The 17,271-nt window shown below is 40.4% G+C and overlaps 1 protein-coding gene across 2 annotated transcripts in view; it reads left to right on the top strand.

Moving 5' to 3' along the window:
• Window positions 1–515: 515 nt before the first annotated feature.
• Window positions 516–17,271, top strand: part of FAM13C (family with sequence similarity 13 member C) — a 54,120-nt gene continuing 37,364 nt past the window's right edge. For both annotated transcript variants that reach the window (XM_054832266.1, XM_054832267.1), the window contains exons 1-4: window positions 516–647; window positions 5,492–5,548; window positions 7,257–7,455; window positions 13,580–13,701. In XM_054832266.1, the coding sequence (XP_054688241.1) occupies window positions 586–647; window positions 5,492–5,548; window positions 7,257–7,455; window positions 13,580–13,701 (440 nt within the window). In that variant the 5' untranslated portion in view covers window positions 516–585. The remainder of the gene's footprint in view (window positions 648–5,491; window positions 5,549–7,256; window positions 7,456–13,579; window positions 13,702–17,271) is intronic.

Below are 17,271 nucleotides of genomic sequence, written 5' to 3'. Positions count from 1 at the left end.
AGGAGCACAGCAGTCTCTTCCTTTCATAGGAATGATTTCATCTATTACTTGCTGTTAGCTTAATAAGCTTTTGCTACTTGAACTGTCCTTTCTGCCAGATTATTTTTTCATAGCTTCCCCTGGGGTTTGACCATGAGCTGAGTGTGTAAGAGACCACTAAACAAGAAGAAAAAACCTCCAGAGATCTTAGCAGAGCAACCCTATTTAAGTAATAAAAACAACTGTATTTGATGAGCCAATAACAATAGAGCAAATGTTTAAAGGACAAAATGCCAAATACTTGTTTGTAAACCTCAGCCTTTATTAGCAGCACTATTGTAGTTATAAAAGAATATGATCCCTTTCTGAGACTCACAGACTACCTGCATCCCTGTCTTAATTCAACGCGCTGCTGGATGGGCTTTGGGAGTGTTGTAGGACTAACCCCTATGGTTCCTTGATTATGAGCATGTGCAGAGCAGCCGAAGGTACGGTCGTGCGTGTAGAGCTAACACACAGAGACTTGCCTTGCAATGCCATGTTTGTGCATGTGTTCCTACAACTGAGAAGGATACAGGGAGCCTGCCTGCCTTGCTGAATTAGCTGATGTTTTCTTGTTTCTGTTTCAGCATTCAGGATAATTCCTTCAACACAACAGCTTTAGCAGAGTAAGTGAACACTTTAAAGATGTCCTTATTTGGATTTAGTTACTGTAGAGAATAATTGTAAGTAGATGTGAGAAGTCCCAAGTTATCTGTCATGTATTGTGATTCAGTTTTCTGTAATCTATTATTGACTGTGTGAGAAGGACTGCATGCAAAAACTGCCTTTACATGTATGCTCTGTGACCATTTACAGTGAAATACCTTTCTGGGAGAATATATGTTTGATGCATATCATGCATGTTTAAATGCAGGATTTTCATGTTCGCATGATAAATCTCCTGTGAAAATATTGCTCATTTCTGGTACTGATGATCTTGACAAACACAAGTATGTCAGTTTTCTAAGAACACATGGTCTGTACTTCCTGCAAGCATTATTAGAAAAATGAATAATTTGCAAATATTTTGAGAAAAATAACTATACATTATTTAGACAGGCCAAGTACCAAATACATCATTTCTTTGTAATCAATTCCATAAACTCTTTAGAAGGCCTTTCATATATATCACGATCATATGTTGATTTTTTTTTGTTGTTGTTTTACAGAGACAACAGGACAAGGGTGAACTTTAGAAAGTTAGAAAGGCAAAGACTTTAGGAACTATTACAAAAGAAACGATCTTTGTTTTATTTCAGTCTAAACCACTTCAATTTTGGTGTTCTCTACTTTTTTATTTTGCATGCTTTTGATTGTTTCCAAAGCTTTTAAGGAAGATTCTTCAGCAGTAATGTGCCAAGCAGTTTCTCAGGAAGGAAATGATTTATAGATTTGTTTGTGTATTAGGTGAGCTTTACAATGCTAAAATGCTCATAATTTAAAAAACTCTAGCTGGACAGTGAGCTGTTTGCCTAAGTGTTGTGGGGACAGGATATATTCTGAAAGCAGGCCAAGTTGTAATCATCTGAACCATCCCTAAGTATTGTCATAATCACTACAGGAAAAGTAACATTTCATAGGAATCCAAATAATTTCCCTCTCATACACTGCTTCGCTTTATTTGCTTACACTGTCTTGCTTTATTTAATATTTTAACATAGTCACTCTTTTTGTGTGATTTTGGCAGATATAGAAAGATGTAACAGAAGCTAATAAATCATTAAGTCATTTTTTATGGTTTTCCTGTGTCCCTGTTAGTTAAGCTGTGAATTGTGGTCTGTAAAATTTGGGGATGCTCCCCCTTCACAGAAGAATAACCAGATTACAGATAGTATATTTTTCATATTTTTTCCCTCCTTCCCTTTTTTCTGCCCCTGAGTACATCCATTGTTTCCCATAGAGATTCCCCTGGAGCAGCCCCTGTGTCTGCCTCACCCTTGAGGTTTCTGGGACTTGAAGGTGATGGCCTTTCTCTGTGGGGCTTCATGAGACCATTAAGACAAGGGGCAGGATGGCATAAAAGCTGACTGCGTCGTGCCAGCACTGTCCCTGGGGAAAGGGAGAGGGGTGCAGACGGTGCTGTGCTGTGCTGAGCCAAGAGGCAGCAGCATGGCAGAGCTGGGGCTGGGCCGGGCATTGCCTGGCAGGTGACTCCCCCTCATTTAAGCTGTTGTTGGTTGTGTTTCAGGGGCTTTAAATTTTAATCTTATCTTCCCAAACATAGAAGTAGAAAAATGCTTTCAAAAAACAAAGCAAGCGAACAATGATATCTGAAAATCATTGTTTGAATGAACAAATTTGGTTTCCAGAGTTGATTTCCCTAAATCCTGTTTAGATCCTCCCCCCAAAGCCTGTTTTTGAGAACTGCTGAGGATACATAATTTTTACTGATTTCAGCACTAGTTGTTTGTGCTGGCCATATCTGAAAATAGGTTACTTTTATTTAGCAGAATAAAGAGAGAGCTTGCCATGCAACTTTAGACATCCCCATTTGACAGTTTCTGTCTTTCCTTGTGGCAAAGGCAAAATCAGGGCTTCCTGAATAATATAAAATCAGTGATACAATACTTTCAGGAACATTTCTCCAGACAAGGCAAGTGCCTGGGGCTGCTAAGCTTCCAGCAAGCCATGCGTGCAGCCTGGTTTTGAAGTTGTTCATGTGAACATCTTAAAGGTCAAGTCAGCAAAAGGGAGCAGTTTTCAAGTTGTACTGAAATGGCTCCTACGGAAAGGTGAAATTGGAAGAAAGTGAAAAAAGCTTATCCCATTAAACCAGAGTGCTATAAAGAGTCGGAGCAGCAGTCCATCTAGACTGGGATCCCATCTCTGCCCTGTCTCTGGCCAGTGCCATAAGATCAGTAATGGATGTACTTACTTTTAAGAGATAAATCCATCAGTCGGTGGTTAGATTGGGCACTGAAGGAAAAGGATTCACATCACTGGTTTTGTCAAAAGACATACTTCCTGCCCAATGCAAGCTTCACCCCATATGGATTTATGACTTGAAGCTGCCTTGGCGTATTCTCTGATGTTTTAGGAATAAGTGAGATGCTGCTCACTTTGGGTTGGTGGGAACACTACTATGTGGCCACAGGCTTTTACAAAACTTACCAGAGTCTTGAATATTCCTCTATCTGTTAAATATAGCTAAAGTTGGACAACAAAATTTACAAGTTACTGGTGAGAGAGGAGTGTATGCATGTCTGCGTTGATATGTGCAGACAAGTGACATGAACACATAAGCTGCATTTCTTAAAGAAGCCAAGGTAAAAACACTCTCTGCTTTAATGATGGATATTTACATTGTATCATGGATTCATATTTTTAAAGGTCCTGCTATGGTCTTAGCCTTAAGCACTGTCTTGTGTGAGTGAACTTTCTTGGTTAATATTTGTTCTTACAAAGCGAAAAATTTCTATTAACAATGTCAGAGTGTGTTGCTTCTGAACTTCCTCATAGTTTTTTTTTATTACATGATGGACATGGTCTTCTCTGATTCATTATTGCTTATCTTTCCTATCTACTGCTCTCCACTTATTCAAATACATGTTGCCATGCTCACTTATGTTGTTTATAAGTTCTGTCTTGTTTTATGACTTTTATCGGTTGCTGGATGCTAAGTAAGGATCTCTGCCTCTCAGGATCACCTTATTACAGCCAACTCCGGGAGAGCAACCCCCAGGGCACTTCCCCAAGTTAAGGAGTATACACACAAGTATGCATACATACACTTGGCTGATGGACCTGTGCTCAGTCATCTGTCTTCCCAGTCACCAAAATGGTCTTTCAGGACTGAAGGCTGCCAAGTGTGACAACTGGTGAGAGGAGGGGGGTGAGTGAAGCTGGTAGCAGAGCTACTTCCTCCCACCTTCTCTTCCTGTGGCACGTGCAGGAGGGGGAGAGTTTGTCCCTTTAGAGGGTCCCCATGCATTGGTGACTGTGTCTTGGCCCCTGGTGCACAACATGCCTGGTGGCATCTTACCCTACTCTCATGTCTGTGCTGGGGGCTCTGTCCATCCAGCTCTGACCTTGGCACTGTCTCCTCACAGTGTATTTCCTTGCTACATTTTTCTCCCTGTGAATTTTTCCATCATGTTTTCTATCCAGGTTCCAGATTCCTTTCGTACTGGGCTTCTTTCTTCATACCCCCAGTACGTCCTATCCTCACACCTTGCTGCTGGTGTCAGATACCCATAAGGTAATCAGTATCGACCAGAAGGGAAGGTGTGGCTGACATCCAGAGGCAAAGGCAACCAGATTTCCTCAGTGAATTTATCCATTTTGTACATCAACCCCTGTCTTCCCTGCACCCACTGCAGGAATATTGTGTGATTAGGGGGGATCTGCAACTGTACTAATTTGTTCCAGTTGCAAGCAGCAAATGCTTTCATCCATACACTAATGTATTCAGGAAGTGTAAACACTTGAGTGTCCCTTTAAATATTTTCTGCTGCAGTCTGGCTTTTGATAAAGATACTAGCAGAAGACTGGTGGGAAAGAGGAATATATTACAAACCTTGCTATCAAATTGCAACGCAGAGCCATGAATTTATCACTTAATGTGCTTTGTCCAAAGTGGGGCAGCTCTTCTGAAAATTTAACAAGTCGGTGAAGTACAGGCTGCTTCCCCCATAATGAAGAGATTCCTCTGCCAGCAAACTTCAAGTGATCCAGGCCTGCTCAGTGTCTGTGCCCTGTGAGTATGAACAGAGGATGAGGAGAGGGCCCCAACTTTTCCCCAGAAATAATACCTAGAAAGAGTGTATGCATATTTGTTAGGAGTGTATGCATATATATCTATGTTTATTTGACGAAAGACTGCTCATAGGCTTTGCAGTTCTATCATTCTGCAAAGTTCAGCCATGCTGCACAGTACAGTGTTCAACGCCGAGTGGTTAGCATATTTATCGAGACTTATCTTTTGATTAGGCAGCCTTATGACAATTTTGTTGTCTGTAACTTAAGGGGATGTAATTGACTATGATTCTTCAGGCATCTTAAAAATTCTGCTAGTTCACTTTTTAAGACTAATGATCACTTTTATTTGGGGATTCTTTTTCCTGCTGCACAAAGAATGACTGCTCTACTGTAGTTAATATTTTTGTGAGTCTAGGAGAAAAACACCGTTAGCTAAGTGTTTCTAATTCTTTTTCTTTTTTTTCTTTAAACAGGAAGTGTACTATAAGCAATTAAAATACAGAGTTTGCTGTAATTTTCCTGTAATTTTTATGGTAACATCTTAATTCTTTGTCATCATTATTTCCATCTGGCTGAAAATGGTATACCAAATTGTGTACACTTAACATCTCAAATGCTCTTCTTCCCTTGAGCAGCTATGGCATTAAATGACCCCAGCTAAGGTGTGAGGAGGAGAAATGTGTTTATACTTTGAGCTGCACTGTCATATTATTAAAAGCTATATCTCTGCATCTGGCAGAAAATCAGCAATTATTTTGTATCCATTTTCAAGGTGTGACGGGGATTCAGACTCTGCACATGAAGATCAAGCAGCCAGTTCCAGCCCCAGGTATTCTACTGTAAATTTTGTCTGAAATTTGTTGGCAACAAATAAAGCTGTCAGAGTGATTCTGTTAAACCATTAGAAAGAAATGTTTATTCTCAAGAGAATGTAGAATTTCTGGGGTATTACCTGCTATTAGTATTTCTGGGAAATGTATTTTTTTCTTGTATACTAATGTGTAAACAATATTAAGATTAATTACTGTTGTTATTATGTGAGTAAATATATTATGGTCTGAGTTCTGAACTTCACGTCATTACTTTCATTCAGATGCAGCTCTGATGCTAATACATTGAATTTTACTGTACAGCAGCTGGTTCAATGTAGTAGTAAGTGGAGTTTCGCAACTGTGAAAGGATATGCTCGTTGCTGATAATTTAACTGAAGTATTCTTGAGGCATGTATGTCTCATGGCTATGTTAGTATATGTTGATTGCTAGAGAATACAACGTAACCTTCCAGAAAGATTTTAAATCAGATGATACCTTAAAATTAGCAGCACTTCTGCACATTCTTGAAATGCCCATAGGATATAAAGCACCCTACCCTGTAACTATAACAACTGCCTTGGAGCGCACTTGCAGAAGGCATGGGCAGCAATGGTGTTTAACCCCACAGGCACCCTGCGAGCAGCCATCTGGATGCTGATGGGCCACAGATGGAAAGTGAGTTTGGCAGCCTAGAATCCTTAGGAGAAAACACTGAATTAGCAAGTTATGCTTTCTAAAAAAAATCTTGGGGGGTGGGGGGTGGTAATTCAATAGTCCTTGACTCCCTCAGTTGTGGAATTTTCACACCAGGAGAGAGGTCATCTCTCAGCTAACCATTAGGATTTTACCAGCTGAAGCTAACATCTGAAATTTCACCTGCAGCCAGGGATTTCAGAGCAGCAATGCTGATCTGCTCATCCTGCCAGCTAAGCAGGCAGCCTCGCATTCTGCATTGCAGTAGCTTTCTTAATGGTGCCAGGGAGATGATCCCAGTGGAAGGCATTAGACCAGTCTAAGGTTGGATTGATTAGGTGTGGAAAAGACTAGCAAGGTTGTCTTAGGAGAGGTTACATTCTGTAGGCTAGGTGGAGATTGAAAATATCTGTCCCAGATTCAGTGGTTCACTGAGCATCTGTGAGCAACAGTGTCTGTTTAAAGCACCAGAAGTGCTGTTATACAGGAGGAGCTTTTCTCCAAACTGGGAGCACATACTTGTCCCTTTCACCCAAACACATCTCTGGCTGTTTAAACCCTACTTTGTATGCCTACCTCCCTCACTTTGTCCAAAAGCCCTCTAAACCAGAGACTGTCAGAAGGGAGGTGCTATATGGAGGAATTATTGTATATAATGACATTTTTGTGAGATTATAACCTAGTGTGAATCATTGAACAGGGCAAGGTCTTCTGCATGAAAAAGGCAGTTTCAGATTTTATTTGGGGAATATGTACCATAGGGCTATGAACCATAAAACTAGTCTTATTTAAATGGCTCAACAGTTGAATGTGTAATAATACCAACAGTTGTTTAGCTTGTGATTCGATGATAAACAGTAGCCTCTCAGATTCATTTTACTAACATATGTAGCACTTGGTGTGTAGACTACTCAACTTGGTAAAATTAAAATGCCATAAATAGCTAAGAGCTTGTTGCTGTTCTTCCTTCATAATGTTTTGACAGGTGTCTGAAGTCCTGCCTGATGCATTTCAATGTTATTTTCTTACAGAGATGATGATAACAAAGAAAATTGTCCAGACAACGCTGCTGTCTTAGAGGAAAGGCAGCTGCCTTTGCAAGATACTCAGCAGCACAAGCAGCTGGCCGTAATTGACTACGCTGTAAAGCCTGAAATGGGCAACTTAAAGCTAAGAAAACCTAAGCCCATTGCAAAGCTAGAAAATGGGAAAAGCCATGAGGAAAGTCAGGTAAAGAACTAAATTTACCAAGGGTAGGTTTCTGGCACAGCGTGTGAGCACACATACTGTTTGAAATGCAAAAGGAAGCTCGCTGGTAATCCATGATGTGACTAAGACCCCAGAATAATGATTTTCAGGGACCTGGAGTCCTGGAACCCTCCTGTAATGACAATTTCTTTCAGCCAGGGAATTGCAGAGAGAGGTGTGTTGCAACTGCTACCAGAAGCGAGTGGAGAGCATAACTGAAGATGTGTATATATCTCTCTTTAGATTTCCTGTGGCTGCTTGCACCATAAATGAAAATCTTGGTAGCTGCAGCAATTGATTAAACTTTTTTTGCTTCGTTTATTAGACTGAGGATCTCTTGCACTGGTATTTTGGCTGCCAATGGAGATTTCATACTTTCCCCTTACCTTACTTTCTGTTTTTTTCTCATCTTTAAATAATAAATCTATTCCAATGCAGATTCTGGTACCGGTGTTCTTGCCCACAGGCTTCCTCAGGTTGAGCTGGGCAGAGCAGAACTTTAATTTTTCCAAAGGCTATAAAAGAAGACTAGAAATTAAGAAGCTTCTACTGCTGTCTGTGGAGGTACATTGCTATGTAGAGCCCAGACTTGTCACCTCCCAGCAGCTGTTGGAAGTGCCTCTGTTCTCCCCCAGTGCTTCCCAAGTCATGTTTCATGTGCAGTGTAAAGGATAGAGCTCTGGTCCAGGTTTAACCCCTCAGCTAGAAATATTCTCATAACCAAGATAGTTGATGTTAACATTGGTAGCTTGTTGGCCTGTAGTAGGCACAAGGCGTGAGAGATGTCTGTATTTACATCTCTTCTTTGATGTATAATGTATTTGGCTATTTTCTGTCTCTTGTCTCTTCTTGCTTGTGGATAGAAATTTGCAGAACACTTTCTGAAGTGCTCTGAACCCATTGTAGACCAGGAATTATTTTGGTTCATTTTTTCAGATTTAGATTGGGAATTAATCATTTTGGATGGCATGTCTTACCCGCTAAGTGAGGAATATCCTTCTGAATCACAGAAGAAAAATTAAAAGCAAGTGGCATCCCAATGGTATTATCACAGTCTCTTTCAGAAGATCAATGTCAAATCTTGCCCTAATCTTCTTGCATGTTTTTGCCAGAGTTCATCCCTGAGATTAAGTAATAACTGCTGATTTTTTTGTAACTGTATTGTGTTACTAGGAAATGTTATTTAGGTTGCAGGGAGATGAGATGTGCACGTTTATCAGCAGATAAGAAAAATGATAGGAAATTTTGCCCTCTGAAGGGCAAGTGGAGGCATATTAGGAAGAGGAGTCATGAAGAAGTCATAAACAGGGCAAGATCTGTCTCATAGTCATCTGTTGCTCTTTCACCTACTTCCTAGTCTCCTGTCTGCCTGCTCCCTGTGTATGTCATGCCTTTATCTCTCACCTGATGAAAGCTAACACAGCACAGATTTGCTGCTCTATGGTATTTTACATGCCCTGAAGTGGTTAACTGAAAATGTTGATATTATTTCATGGGAAACTTTTTGAGTATATAATTAGACTGCCATAAAATACCAGTGCAACTTAGATATGCAGCCTCTGGAAGGAAAAACAATGTCAGGCAGATAACTGTCAGTGACTCAACGGTTTGAATTAGGAAAGACAAAAGTGGTCCTGGGCCCCCACACTACCCATTGCTCCATCTCTGACATACTGAAAGAGGTAAGATAATGTAGCCACTATTTTATCTCAGCTTTGATTTGATGGGAGTACTTGAGAGATGAGAGTCAGTGTAGAGATTTGAGTGTAATATAAAACCCCAACACAAAGCAAAAATCCCTGCATAACAGGAGTTCCATTCATTCATAGAGGGAATTGTATTCTAGTACTGTGGAACACTTTTCAATGGATATCGTGTATCTACACTGAGTTCAGTGGTGCTTGCTGTAGAAGAAAGAGTTTCCCTCTTGCAATGGTTTGCAGAAGGAAGCCATTTTGGAGAAAGCATCTACCAAGCCCTTTATTTCGCATAGCTTTCACTCTCATTAGTGAGGATATGCATGCTCCTTGGCCCTGAGTGCTTGCTAGCTGCATCTTCAGCTACTTCAAGGGCTTTTGTTCTAAAACAAAAAAGCATCTAGCTCCTGGCTTTGCTAAAGATGCCTATGAAAAACAAGGCTCTGCTTGCAGAAGAGTTCTGTGAAGAGTTTGTTTCTGTGTGTGGTTTCTCATTGGGATCCTTGATGATCTCCCAAACCCTATTGCAGCTGTGTTAGCAGCCCTAGTTGTGAACTGGTAGCAGCTGCTTCTCTCCATTTTGAAGCTGAAAGCAAAGTGCTGCTGTGTTGTTTCTAGTAGCTGTTGTTTATATGTATACGGCAGGTTGTTATTATTGGGAAAAGTGGTCCAGACTGATGCTTTGAAACGCAGCGCAACTGTGTATGCCTGCCTTTGGTGAAACACCTTGTCACCGAGCCACTCAAGGAGATAAATGATGTACTTAAAAGCAGCTGATGTTGAGCTGACAAACATCAATATCTGAGTATATGCATTTATGAAAGAAAAGGATGATGTCCTGCACATGGTGATTAAACTGTTCATCCTCATTTTCCTGCGTTTGAGAGTGCTTTTTCAACAGTCTCCTCGCTTCCCCAAGCTGACTTCTCTGTGGCATCAGAAAGAAACAGTGACCACATTGCAGTGACAGTATCTCTTTTAAAGGTGTTGCTCTGATAAGCCAAGGAAATGTTTGCTACTCGCTCCTGTGTGTTATAAATCCGTGAGTTGCTTTTTTAGAAAATTGTCCCTTTAAAATCAGAATAGGCTATTGGGAGATAAAGAAGTTTGCTGCATGTGTTGGAAGGATTAAAGTCTGTTTGGATGGGAACCAAGTTTGTGTGCCTTTCTACTAGTGAGAATCCAGGGGATTTCCATTGTAGAAAGGTCACTGAGAGGGAACAGATCTCTGTGTTCAAGTAGAGGAGAGATGGCCAACTCAGGGATTTTGAGCTTCACAAGGCTCTCAGTCTGCTGGAGTGTGACTCCTGTTCCTCTGATTTTTTTGAAACAAGTGTAGTACTGTTGGTTATGTACCCTAGGTCTTGATGAAGAAAAGGTTATTAAATTTACAGTGATGATTAACAGAACCAAGTCTAATAAAAGTGTAGTACCAAGTGACTTCACTTGACCACTTATCAGCTGATAAAGTGTCACTACAATAGAGCTGTACCTTGGATATTGCATGCAGTTATTGCTCTGGGGGCAGGAGCTGGGTATGGGGGCAGCTGTAACCTTTCCAAAGTACGGGAGGAGAGGCAGGCTGCTGGAATGTCATTACACTGCTGTACTCCAGGTACTTGATTTCCTCTTTCCTATGGTTTCATGAGCTTCTTTAGCAATTCTGCAATGTTAATCTATAGAAAATCAAATTAATTAGGATTTATATGACTTCAAGAGGTGAGGAAGCATATGGTCAGAGTCAGTGTGAGAACAGATGTTGAGGAATGGAAAGTCTGCTTTCCTTCCCTAATCCTTTCTCCTGTCACTCACCTTTGATGCACAGGCATGAATATGGATTATTAAATGAATCATCTTCAAATTCTTTACTGATACTTAGACATACTTATAAAATGAGACTAAACATTAAGTTCAGTTTTAAAGTCATATTATCAAGGTAAATGACTATAAAAATGAAACGGTGGCTTGACAATCAATGCCTAGATATAAGAATGCTGAAAACTGCTGTGTGAAATTTTGTATTTTGAGTATAAATTAAGTGGGCAAATTGCATTGGTTTCAAAGAACTTCCAGTAATTTGGCATTAAAATTGTGGTTTTAAAGGCACTGGAATAAAAAAAAAAACCAGAGCCAAAGTTAACACATTAGCTATACAAACACATGAATGTGTCAGGCAGTCTGCAAGTTCCACTTCATTTTTTAGGTATGCTCTGTTTATGTTTAAACCATACCTCCCATTGTGGATTAAACCTGTTCAATTCAGTGTCCATTAAATGTACCTGCTTATTTTCTTGTATGGACTGGCACTTTCAGGAGAAGTAGGAGGCAATTCTGCTCAGGACTTCAGCCTGAGTCCTACTTTCTGTATTGACACAGCACCATGAGGTATGCCAGGGCTGTGATCCCAAATGCTGGTACAATATCTGCCTGGTGCTTTCATTTGAAGAGACAGAAGTGTTTGTGTGTTGGATAAAGCATATGAAGGGTGCAAGGCACTTTCTGGTGTTCAAGAGGAGATTAAGCTGCTGTGTAAACACAGCAAAGGTTTATATGCCTGTACTGTAATTCAGATGTTCTGACCGAGATGGGTTATGACATGCTGTGATTTTTTTAAAAGAAAATAGATTTTTTAAAAAATTTAGCTTGTGAAACACAAGCTGATTTATCTCAACATGTGTTTCCATGCTGGTAATTTTTGACTGCTCCCAAACCCATGTATTATTTTGTGTACAAAGCAAATATCATGGTAGTGATTATGCAGCACTGAGGCTTCTCAGCAATGCCTGGAGATTTCCCTCTTCACAGACTGCTTACCAGATGCAGCCTCATTGTAGAAGCTTCACTCTGTAGCGAAGAAGAAACAAAAATACAATAGAAGACAGGACTATACTGTTGGATGCCTTTGACACATCAGGAATGGACTTCATTGCTCTTAAGAAATAGAGATTCCATCAAGGGTGTTTCCCTGTTACTCTTTAACATCCTAGTGACATAACTTATGAACAACAACAATGAAAAATAAAATAAAATAAAATAAAATAAAATACAACCAAACCCCACCCAAGTCTCAAACATCAAGCCTGCAAGTGAGTACCAGCATATATTCTTGTCCTCAGCTTTCCCTTTATTTTTACCAGGTGTGTGGTTTTTTTACAAGATCCCTTAGTCCTTCATCATTAATTTTGAGAAGTGGGCACTGCATATTTCTCATGAGAGAAGACCATTTGGGCAATTTTCTTAAAACTTTTTATAAAAGTGTAATTTAATTTTGTTTAAGTACAATGTATCTCTAAACAAGCTTTATTCATAATCTGTAAAGATGGAACAGACTAGGAAGGAAGTAAAAGCAGTCACTGTTTTTGTAAATGTAGAATGCCTTCAGCCCTCCAGGTTTCCATCTGAACAGTCCTATCCAAACTTCCAACTTCCATGCTTCCAACTAAGCTTTGAAACTGGAGCAAAATCAGATACATTGCTTTACTAAGGGAAGTGAACACTACTGTTTTGCAAAGCACATTGTATTTTAATTTTGTAAACTATTAGAATAAAATATTGTATGATAAAAGCCAATACAGAAGTAGGAAAAGGTCCCACTTTATGGCAGTTTCAAAGAACTTCAGTAACTTACCCCTTTGCAATGCAAGGGAAATATTATAACCCATTTTATAGGTGAGACAATTAAGAAGTGCTGAACATGTCTTGTCACAGCTCTACACCTGGTTTTCAGAAGTTTGGAGTAAAATGCATATCTTTCTAATTCCTACTCCCTTCTTCGATTTGTTGGACTGAATTGGCTTTTTTATTTTCTGTGTGGCAGGTTGGCTGGTGTAACTTTTTTTTTTTTCCTCACTGCTTTTCACTCCTCCTGCGGTAATACTCTCTTCATAAAGATACACAAATGCTAGGGAAGGAAAAAAACTGGTTAAACCTTACAAATCTTATTTAAGTGAACTGCATTTGCTTTTGTCAAATTTTTGTCAAAATTTTTCTGATGATGTCCAGGTACTAAAATATTACCAATATGTGAGTAAATAATTTCAAACGGAATTTGAATGTGTATATAAGCCAAAAAAAAAAAAAAACCCCCAAAAAACCCCCAAACCCAAAACCCCCTGTGTGTATAGCACCTCTTAGCTCAGAAGCTGACATGGGTTATTTAGCTAATAAACAGAAGAGGGGTTAGTCTGCTTTGGTTTCAAAGAATGTTTTACAGTGAAAGAAGATACTACTTTGTTTAGAACTTTTTCTAGTCTGTATTTTCCAGATTTTCCAGATTATTACTAAAAATTAACAAAGAACCACAATCTGCATCCGGTCTCATGGAGCTCTTTTTTCTTAAAGCAAAATATTCAGCTAAGCCTAATTGGTACTGATAGGGCATTCAACATTCTTTTTTTCCCTTTATGCAGGAGCTAGAAAGTGCATTGCCGGGCCTTCCAGAGTGGCAGGGGAAGGCTGGATCCTCAGCTAATGACTATGAACAGAATGTGGCTTTCAGATGCCAGGAAGCAGTCGTGAGATTTCAACCAAGGTATGTCTTGCGATAAGACAGTGCATTTCACTTCTGATTAACTGTAGGAAAGGCTAATTCATTTGCTGCCTCTTGTATAAAATATTCAGACTTCTGCCTCTCATTGGCAGTTGTATTCTGTGTTTATATGCCTAGAACTGTTTGGAGAAAGTGAAAGGGATGATGATAAGAATGCAAATTTCATCATTCTTTAAACCCATGCATTTCAAGCAGGAAGAACATCCTCAGTTGAGAAACTTCAATTCCTCTGGGCCAAGTTTCAAAAATATCTTGGCACTTCTTTTTCCCCCAATGCTGACTTGCCTCACTCTTTCTCAGAGGTGTATTTTCACTGAGAAATGGGAATGGGAAGTTGCACACCTGATTTTAGCATGAGTATGCATTTATGTACAGTTTAGACCCTGGGTGCTGCGGTAACTGTGCTTGTTCCAATGCTGTGAAGGTTACAGGGTGTTCAGGTCAGGCATAAGCCAAGTCTTGATTTCAGGTAACTCAGCTGATCATGAAGTAACTCAGCTCTGGTAACTATTGGAAGTCACAGTTCCTCCTCTGATCCTTCATGGCTGTGCAAAAGGCTAGAAATGGGGTTTCAACTTGCCCAGCTGACCCAGTCTACCAGTGAGGGTGTCTCCTAAGGATAAGATTTAGCTCTCAGTGACAGGCTTGGACTGTGTAAATAAGATCATGCTCTTCATGGCTGTCAGTTTTTGGGGCACTACTTTACAAATTTCCCATCTCAGGTGCTGATTTGGCCCTGCTTTGCTGTGCACAAAGAGTTTCCGGCAAGTGAGCCAGGTCTCTGCTCTTTGTTCTTTGACAGCCTTGGTGCTGTGTGGCAGAAGCTCTGTCCCTCTCTTTGGAGGGACCAGAGCAGCAGCTGGGATGCTCAGTGGGTCAGGGCACAGCTAGTGGGCATACAGAGCTCATTGCCTCCAAGGTCTGTTTCAGGTCAGGACTAGGTTAGTAGTGACAGTTGCTGTCCAATGGCAGTTTGGTGCTTTATGTGAAATGAACTGGTTGCCTTCACCACAGCTTTTAGTAGGCAACATTGTAAATGATATTAATTTGTGCTCTCAAAGGAAGCTTTAGCAGAATGACCAAGCATTTAATTAGCTTTCACAAAGAACTGCTTTCACCTTCCAATGCCTGTATCTGTATCCAATGAGATACCGCAAAGTCCTGCATCTCAGAAAGTGTTTCTAATTAGCCACAGCCTAGGAAGCTTGCCTTCTCTTTTTCTGGCACTCTTTATGCTAGGAAAAGATCACATGGATTTCTTGTAAAGAGACGCAGAGTGAGTTTGGTATCACAGAGTTAGACCTGCCCAGTGGCTCGGCTGGTAGGAGGTCTGTGTAGGGGTAGATAATGAAATAACATTGGTTAATTTTGATTGATGAAAGGAACATGATGAAAGAAACATGGAATTTAAAGATAAGAACCAGAGTAGAGTGTGCATGAAAAACCAGCAACCACAGCAAAGTTCCTCTGCCCACTTCAACAGTTTGGCCTTTTTAGTTGGCCTGGTATTAAACCATTGTTCACTATGCTCTTTATTCCTGTTTAACACCAGGCTAGCTCCTTAGGAAGCCTGCTATCCACAAGTGCTAAATCTGTTAAATAATGGTACCTGGATTTCCCATGCTAAGAGCTGTGAAAGCATAGTAATCAAATCTCAGCTTTGGCCATGTCTTAGTTTGATTATATTACAGCAAAATGGAGGTGACTTTACTCTCAAATAAGGAACTTGAAACATGGAGTAAGCAAGCATTAACACATGGTCCCTGGCCTCACACACACACTTATTTAACTGTCTTAACTGTCCTTGGAAAAAGCATTCCCACCACCCAGCTGGGGCAGGGGACCTTGAATTACATATGCTGAAGTTACCACTTTCAGTTTGAGGGTCACTGTGTCTGGTGACTCCTCTTAAGGGCCACCAGCAGCTTGCCCCATCCCTCTGTCGTCAATCAGCTTTGATGGGGCCAGAGCAATTACATGCCTATGTCACTGCTCATGCAGATTGCTGGCTGCTGCATCAGGATCACAGAACTGGCTCGTGCAACAGGCTGTGAAACATAGCTGCCAGGGTACGATGTCTTGCCTTGTTTTCTGTCTTCTCTGCTCTGGGACATGTCAAAGGTTAACTATTGAGTCTTGGCAGCAGGCAGCAACCATAGCTAGATTTTGACAGAACACATCTGCTAGCCCACAAAACTTGAGTTTCACTGTCTTCCATCCTGGTTTTGCTAGGTTACTACTAAAATTAGCAATGCTTTGGAACACTACATCTACATAGGATCCTGAACTTGTAGACCAAAAGCTTTCTGGTCCTTTGGAGAAGAGGAGATGGCCACGCTGCGGCAGGGGTGCCACTGGCAGGCTCCTCTGTCTATCAGATGTGTGTATGGAGGATAGGAGAAGAAGGATTTATTTTTGTCTCATACTAAGAAGCAAGTTTGATTATTTCTAGTGCAGCTTGTTGTTACTTCTGCTTTAATTTAGTTTCTGCAGGCTGCTGTCGCTCTGTCATTAGTCTTATTGGAGTTTAAAGTTCTAGATGGCTCTCAACTGTACAGTTTTTTAAAGAATCTGTTGGTGAAGAGATTTACAGTCAGAAGAATGAGAGAATACTGTCTTGTTCTTGGCTAAGCTATACCTGACCTGTGAATTGAGGATTTTAATTTCAAGAGGTGTTTATCATGCATGATTTATGAACATCATCATCAATTTAGAATATGAAATTCCATCTGCATGGAAGAAAATCTTTACATTTTATTACAAGGACATGAATTTCTAATACTATTGCTACTGATTACGTTGAATACTGCTGTAGTCATCGTGTGTAGTTGGGTTTGGATAAGAGTGTAATATAATCTGCACTTTTGGGAGATAAAAGTTATATGCAGGCCCCAGGAACAAATGTTACAATAAAGAGAATTGCCTTTTTTAACAGAGAATAGAAAAGCCAGTATGGAACAATACATATGATTACAAAAAGCTGCTCTTACCAATTGCCTTCTCAAAGGCAATCAGCAAAACTGATGTGGATTGCATAGATGTATACACTGTTACCTGAATAGAGGATGATGTTTTCTTCAGATGCCTGCTACACAGAGAGGGGGCTGAAATATGGGACTCCTGGGCAATAGAAACGCCAGTGTATCAGAGAAGGTTGCATTCCAAGAACTACATTTTGGGGTTAAGTTTTCTGTCAGAGAAAAATTCCTGAAAGTTTCTGCTCTACCCCATTCCCCAAATAAAACGGGAGTGGAGTGGTTTCATTCAGTAGGACTCAGCTGGTCCCTGGATTGGTCCCTAATTTCTGCAGAGGCCATAGGGTGGCAGTTGCTGTCAGATCTATGACTGTTCTTCAGGAAGACTGGAAATACCGGGAACCCTGGGCTGCCCTGGATTATAGGCTCAGCCAGAATCTCCCAGGGTTTCTGTGCTCCCCTGAGGGAGACCAAGCTCTAGTGAGGCTTTCAGTATTCAAGTTTTCAAGGGAAGTAGCTTTTGAGAGTGCAGTTCAGGTAGGGACTCTCGTAGTTTCCACACTTTCTGCTGAACAGC

The sequence above is a fragment of the Grus americana genome, chromosome 7 (genome assembly GCF_028858705.1).
Source record: "Grus americana isolate bGruAme1 chromosome 7, bGruAme1.mat, whole genome shotgun sequence".
NCBI classification, from domain to species: domain Eukaryota; kingdom Metazoa; phylum Chordata; class Aves; order Gruiformes; family Gruidae; genus Grus; species Grus americana.
This window is presented reverse-complemented; position numbering and strand designations above follow the sequence as displayed.